We start from the raw sequence: 7,519 nt of genomic DNA, 5'->3' as shown, positions 1-7,519 counted from the left end.
GTGTGTGTGTGTGTGTGTGTGTGTGTGTGTGTGTGTGTGTGTGTGTGTGTGTGTGTGTGTGTGTGTGTGTGTGTGTGCGCTCGCGCTCATCCACCTTCCAGCTCTGCAGCCATGCTCCGTCCAACTCACCAGTCACGTCCTATTATAAGCTTTTTCCACCCATCGGTCAGCTGGTCGATAGTGCCTCGCAATGAGACTGCGTGCAGGGGGTGCTTCCTGGGTTCCAGGCCGCGGTGAAGCATACCACGGTTAGTCACATGGTGTCGCCCAACTGATGTCTCCTTCAGAGTCGTTGCGTGTGAACCGATCGGCATGACCAGCAGTGGTTCTGGTATAGACTGTTGTTGCCAGAAAGATGCAATACCTCCTCCCCGGCCCTCGTTCCATAGCATTGAGCAGATTTGCTTCGTACTCGAAATACGTGAGTCTGGCTGGGCGGAGTTGTGTCATGAACTTTTCCACTCCTTGGACACGTCTGGCATGGACCGCAGGTCGCCAGTTCTCTGCCACAACGAATTCGAGCCGCTGCGCCTCGGGAACGGGTGGGAAGGGTGGTTGCAACAGATCGGTCACCAATTCGTCGATCGCGACCCAAGTGTCAAATGGGCCAAGTTGCAGGCGTTCTAGAGTAGCAGGCAGATGGGAGAAGAAGACCATACCTGATAGCCCACATTGTCCACATTGTCCACATTGTCCACATTGTCCACATTGTCCACATTGTCCACATTGTCCACATTGTCCACATGGTGTATGGGAGGGTCGCCTGGCATAGTCCAAACTCGAAGATGTTTGAGATTCCTGAGCCGAGAGAGCGGGAATGAATCTATGAACTCGTCTTCCTCCATGGCGCGGTCGTTTTCTAACTTCAAGCTCAAAGCTCTCAGATGTGGTTGCGACGCGGCAGGGTCAGTCAGGACATGCGTGATGAAGTCAGCCTCGCGTCGGCTAGTGGCTCCGTTACCAGGGGGAGGTTGTACTTCGAAGTCGAAGTACTCGACTGGGACATTCGTTAGCCTTTTATCGATCATGTGCGACATCGCCAGGGATGACCGACGATCTGGGGACCTGAAGAACTTACGAGCAGCAGGGACACGGAGGATGGCCGAGATTGTTGCCTTGTCAACTTCACATCGTCTTAGACTAAGCTCCTTGAGCGAGCGCATATCGGTCGGCATGGGATTGGGAAGTCGTGCGCAGATCGGCGCCGTTGATGGTAAGGGCAGCTAGCTTCGGTGTTTCGGCCAAGAAGGTGGACAGCTGTAAGGGAAATGGGAGAGGCATCTTGTTCGAGCTCAACGTCAAATAACACTACTGCAATTCAGGGCTGCGAACACGGGTCAGCTCAAGTTGGCCAGGTTTGATGATGATGCGGAGAGAAAAACAAGACTTCCTCAAAGAACCGCACTCATCGGGAGAAAGGGTCAACTTACAACCGTGCTGTCTCAAGTTGCATCATCAGAGCACCTCGCCACGACGCAAACGCTCTTCGCCGACTTCTTCGGTCCCAGAAATCGGCTTCGATCTCTAGATACTTGAGGTTCGAGAACCGACACAGGGAACCTGACATTCCCAGAATTCCGGCCGCCGTCGCTGCGTGTGAGGCACATGTGGCATGCAGTTGCAAGCGCTGCACGAGATGCTCGCGGTGTGGACCAGAATCCAGGAAGGTATTGATTTTCTGGCACTAGTCGACATTATTGATGGATATGAATTGGCACCAGATCTGCTCGCACAATCGCAGTGCTCGCCTGCAGATGGCGCGGGATCGAGCGATGTGGTGGTGACGTTGGCCCAGTCTGGTGATGAGGTACACGAAATCTCGTGAAAGGTAGCCGACAATCTGCAATAGGGCCCTCGTCGGGAAGATCGAACAGCAGTACGGACTGGACTTCCGTGGTCGCCGCCATGGTTGCAGAAAGAGGTATCTGTGGCAGTAGAGGGAGGCTGACTGGAGGGTTGTTGTCACACTCTCAGAGGGAGCAGGCAGTCATGATGCTGCTGGTAGCCACGACAGATGTGAGGGCGATGCCTGAGGCCTTTACCTTCCGGGACTTTTTCTGTGCGTGTGATTGTGAACGTGGCTCTGTTTCGCGACGGGACCCACGTGGACGAACGTCTGTTAGACGATGTCCAGGGCAGCATCCTCGCGCTTTTCCCCGTCCGCAGGGTTGCCTTTGTCTCCTGCCCATTCTCCAATATCTTCGCGGCCATCTTAGATTCCTGGCCTTCAAGTGACTGTGCGTGCCTTCCCTGTCGTAATTGTTCAAACGTTCGCACGACTGCTATCCGGCAGACTTACACGGGCACGGTCAACAATGCTCAAGTGCTGCCATGATCATACCTTCTAGTCGCTGCTTTCTCAACGTGTTGTACAGCTTAGCACCAACAGGCAACTCCCGTCTGTGCCTGTGAAAATGGACACCACCAAGCGAGAGGCGTAGGACAATGCATCTACTGCGCATTTTTCGTAGCTTTGGCACGAGGCGGCTCGTCCATTGCTCTGCAGCATATCGTGAGCATATATATATAAAGAAACACTCAGGACTACCGAGCTTGGAATACACGCGAGGGTACATTCTTGGAGGACGGAGGAAGAGAACCATATACACAGTAAAGGCTCGCGCAGGACAATTCGCGTCACGGCAGAGCGGAATTCACTTCCGCTTGCAACACGTTAACGCCAAAACGGCACAGCGTCATCGTCATTTTCATTGCCTCCTCCCCTTGTCCACTGCCTCGTCTTCACATCCCTCGACTATTTCTCAAGCATGTCCGTGGACGACCCATAGTCAGGTTGTAACTACATCAGACGTAACTACCTCTGAGTCCTGCGGGACTGCTCCTGCTACAGTCATGTGCTGTTGTTGTCTTCAGTTGTGCGCCGTGGTGAAAGCTGCGTGGTGGCAGTGACAGCACGGAGACAAGAGAGAAGCACCGGAAGAAGCGAGACTGCCCATCCCTTGTGACGCAGACTGGCGAAGATCCGCTTGTATTGTGAATGGAGAAAGAGCCTGGCGAAGGACTCCATGTTCGCCAACTTCACATTATGCGGCATTGAACGACACCGGATCACTGACTTCACGATCCGCAAGACTGTTCTCCGAATCAAAGGATCTGAGTCTGTCGAGTCTGTGAGTATTAGACCTGTGACTAACATCCAGATTGCAGATTCCTGGGCAAGAATGCGCGACCGGACGTGTCATCGGCTTCGAACAAGATATCCGAGCTTTCCGTGAAAACCGTCGCTACGAATGTCGGTAATTGGTACTTACACCACAGAGTTCTGTCCGGCAACTAAAACAGCTCTACACTCAATGCCATAAGTGCCATGGAAGAATCATTCACGCAATCCTTGCAGAAGAGGAACACCCAACGAAACGATCGCGAATGTCTAAAATACAGGCGAAACAAAGACCTATCCGAGCGCCGAAATCGCTGTGATGACTGTCAGGCTGGAATGAAGCCGACGCGATGTGAGCCTTCGATGGTCCAGTTCCAGCAACGCACATCCAGAAGATGACGAATCGCACGAGCAGGAGTGCCGCAAGAACACAGACCGCTTGGATGATTTGTGTCAAGCTCGCAGACATGAACAACTTCCTTCGTAGATCCAGCAAGATTCTGATAGAAGGCGGCAGCCCAGGCAGTGACCCAGCTGCACAAAATTGCCGGCGTCACGGGCCGAGCTGAGCCCTTAGCAGCGCTCGCACAAGGAACGAAGAGGACATACCGTAAGTATCATGGCTAGCGATTCATAGCCCCCACACACGAAGCCCTTGAGGGTCAGCGGTATAGCCAATGAGTAAGGCAGCAGTGTGTTATATCTCATTGTTGTCGACAATAAATCCCACATGATTGGCGGCAGTCAAGCTTGCAGTGTTGGGGATGAACCCGCGTGTCAGCAACCCACCCTACCTGTTCAGATGCTCGCCTAACAGGTGCTCATTAAATGTAAGTCCCACAACATCCAGATCACGGTGGACCCAGACTGGTCCATCCATCACATGGCGAACACGACGATGGTGAACCCATACCCACCGGGTCTCAGCACATGGCGGACACGACGATGGCAAAACCTGTACTTTCCCAGTATGTGCACATGTGCGCTGACCTTTGGTGACAAGCGTGAGCCACAAGATCGCCGGACATACAGTACTGTACCTCCGGGGCGCTTTCTTCCAAGTCCAAGTCCAAGTCCTAAATCATGAACATGTGAACGCCACAAGGCGACCATGTGGAGCATTCACGCGCCAGAGCATCAAGAGTGACAGCCCGCGCCGTGTTCGAGCTTCACTAAGTCGCCAACTGCATGGCTGCAACACCCCTATGCTACATTCTGCACGGCATTGTGCTCGTGTCCGTTCTGACAAATGTCACGATTTGCATAGTCTACGCACCCCAGACGGGGCCATGCGCGAGGTACAGCCTGCACATCTGGGACGAGGCCATGCACGAAGTCCATTCGCATCCGAATCGTGGACAAGGGGGTGGGGGTACATCCCCGAAGACCGGGCGTACGCGCAGGTCCATCATGGATCACGACGGGAATGTCGATACCTTCACTCCGCAAGCTGGGGACCTGTCAGTTGTATCTCATCCAGGCGAGCTACCGATACCAGACCGAGGTCCTTCAGACCGGGAGGATCCGATCCGTTTCCTCAAGCGTCTTCGACCAGCCCGTGCCAGGCTCACCTGCTGCTCATCCATTTATCGCGTCTCTGTCTTTTGCTAAAGTGAAGGAGGCCATCCCCCGCGTCTTCCATCCGATTGATCATGCCCAAGGACGTGGTGTTCACTGTTCAGTCCAGCCGGCGCGGTGATACGGCGGGAAGTCCTCGTTGCGGCATGCAGAGTCGAGAGGGCTGATGTGTTCGCGATTTCCCTAGGAGCTAGCTGGAGGACCCGTTGTTGTTGGTGATGAGAAAAAGGGATCCCATCGACCCCGGCCAGGGTTAACGTTGAGTCTGATCGCTCGATTTAGCCATTGTTGCGGTACAGTACTACAGTTGAGCTGCTCAATGTTGGCATAGATCTCACACATAACAGCCCTGTGCAGCAAACTCTCTTCAGGGGTACCTGTATACAACCTACATACGTTATTTACTAAGGAAGCCAGATCAAGCTGCAGGTTAAACGAACTACGATATTAGGAATCAGGGAGGACTACATGGCGCCAACCTGGGATCCGAGCTTTGTTGCCCACATGGATATCTGATCTCAAGGATGTACAGGACATGCAAAATGCTCATCGCCGCCGTCCCCCGTCGTCACAGCGAACTCGGCGCACATTGCACACACTTTGGATTTTCGAGCCTGTGCTTAAAACTGTGCGCCGTTGAATGACAAACTCGCAAAGGAAGAGGACGACTACTGCGTGCTCCGCATCACGGGTAGACCTACGCGTATGCACAGTAATTGGTTGAGCGAAATATACCCGAAATAGACACGAAGCAACCAATTACTGAAGTTTATTGTTGAAATAGGAAAAGGAGGTGGCCAAGGCAGGCATGAATATCTCATTTTTTTGGTGAGCGACCCTTGACATACCTGCAGTAGACACCAAGCGGCGACGACCGTTGGGCAAGTCCAGGAGATTTTCCCTGCATCCTGCGTTGAATCGTGGGCATTTACCCGTGACTGTAAATATGTCACGGATATTGGACCCGGGGGGAGGAGGTGGCGATTGGCGACTGGCGCGGTGGCAACTGGTCAGCCCGCGCAGAGACATGCAGTGCGGCAAACAGGCACAGAAGCAAGAGCCTGCGAGGATTTGAACTTCACGGCGAATAGATTCGTGGCCTTGGATCTGTTCAGCAGAACAGGGGTCCAGAAAAGACCCTGCATATGCAAAATGCAAGATGCATATGCTGATGCAGGGCGTACGAGTATACGACGACCATTGCACAGCCACAGACGGGTACCGTGTCGATCACTGCTTCTCCTCACGGCTAGAGTTCGAGGCGTTTGAGGCGCTGAAAGGTGATGAACTTGCAGTTTAGGGTCCCTACTTCGGTAGTTGAATGCCCTCCAGACTTAGATCTATGGGATCGACATAAGAGGTATTCGTACTTCGTAACGAGGAGCCTCGGCTTATGCCTGATGTCAGCATGTGAAGAGAATGAAATGATCGAAAAATAGAAACGTATGTGTGGACTTTCATTCGTTCGCAGTAGGCTTTCGATCACTAGACTCTGTTGCTGTGCTCACCTCGCCTCGACCTGCACTCCCAAGTTCATCCGCCTGCATTCGCTTTAACCGCACTTACATAGACAGAGACTTCAATCAAGCCACAGTGGCGAAGGAGCTTGTAAGGATCTTGGTCAACAACCGGGCCAATGCGTCGATAGAGCTCCTCCAATTCCTGACCGACTTCTCTCCGTCGGTGAGCTTCATAGCCTTGGAGTCTAGCACCTGCTTGACTCGCACCATCTCGGCCGTGTCGCGAAGCACGCGTCCCATCGCATGGTTCAGGTCCGACACATTGTCCATGTCTGTATCTAGTATTGTCTCTATCAGAGACGGGTAGAAGGATTCCAACGGTGTGGTAGTCTGGCGTGCTCGCACCTCGGCATTATAGTTCATGATGGCGTAGACACGGAGCTTGATCTTCATCTCGCGCGCGGACAGACAACATTGAACGTGTCGGAGCTTCATATGCATCTCCTCGCTCAGCTGGGTCAGCGGGTGGGAACTTGTACGGAAACGAACCACCTCTAGAAGCTCTTTGTAGCTCTTGAGATTTCGAGCTGCCTTGTCAGCGAGATCTTGGATAGGCTTGATGTCCATTTCTGTGTGCGCTGCACCCGGAGGGGACCATCTTCCACGAGGATGGTCAGGGGCAGGGCTGGGGCTTCTCTGTCTGCCTCTTGCGTGTGAATTGCGTGTCCCTACTCCCGCAAAGTGGCTTCGCTCATGTGACGGTCTTTCTGGCTTTGGCTCGTCTGGCGGATCTGCCATAGGTGTATCCTTGGGCGAAGGCTCATCGCGCCCACGAGTATGATGTTGCTTTGCTGATGCGCCCTCTGGATTCGTCGGTCGTGATCTTGATTTTGGAACTCCATCGTCTGTATCTTTGGCAGAGAAGCCGTGATAGTTGTTATAAGCGTTTCCACCCGCAGACTCACGATATCCACTCCATCTATGGGAATTGGGTTTTGTGCTGGGCCCGGTGTTTCCGCCTGCGGGATGAGAGTGACGGCTACCGGGTGATGACTTACGTTCACCACTGCGGGACTCGGCACCGCGAGGGGACTTACCTCTTGATGATTGAGGCTGGCCCGGTACACCAGTTGCGAAAGGAATTTTTCGGTCAAATTCGGCCCGCGCTGATGTATCTCTCAGTACTTCCCACGCTGCTTGAATCTTGATAAAATCTGACGGTGAGCCGCCCTTGTCTGGGTGAGCTTGCAAAACGAGACGGTTGTACGCGGCCTTGATCTCTGCGTGTGTCGCAAATCGCAAGACGCCTAGCACTGCATAGTGGTTTGGGGAGGTCATTCTGATCCAGGGTGTATTTGGC

At 53.4% G+C, this 7,519-nt stretch overlaps 1 protein-coding gene across 1 annotated transcript; it reads right to left on the bottom strand.

The window, feature by feature from the left end:
- Nucleotides 1–6,282: 6,282 nt before the first annotated feature.
- A1O7_03815 (uncharacterized protein) lies at nt 6,283–7,497 on the bottom strand (the record flags this gene model as incomplete). The annotated part of the gene is made up of 1 exon (XM_007757832.1): nt 6,283–7,497. The coding sequence occupies one exon, from the start codon at nt 7,495–7,497 to the stop codon at nt 6,283–6,285; it is 1,215 nt and encodes a 404-aa protein (XP_007756022.1).
- Between the last annotated feature and the right edge of the window lie 22 nt (nt 7,498–7,519).

The sequence above is a fragment of the Cladophialophora yegresii genome, assembly GCF_000585515.1.
Source record: "Cladophialophora yegresii CBS 114405 chromosome Unknown aczIN-supercont1.3, whole genome shotgun sequence".
Taxonomy (NCBI): Eukaryota; Fungi; Ascomycota; class Eurotiomycetes; order Chaetothyriales; family Herpotrichiellaceae; genus Cladophialophora; species Cladophialophora yegresii.
The sequence above is the reverse complement of the archived record's forward strand: the minus strand, read 5'-3'. Positions and strand labels throughout refer to the sequence as shown.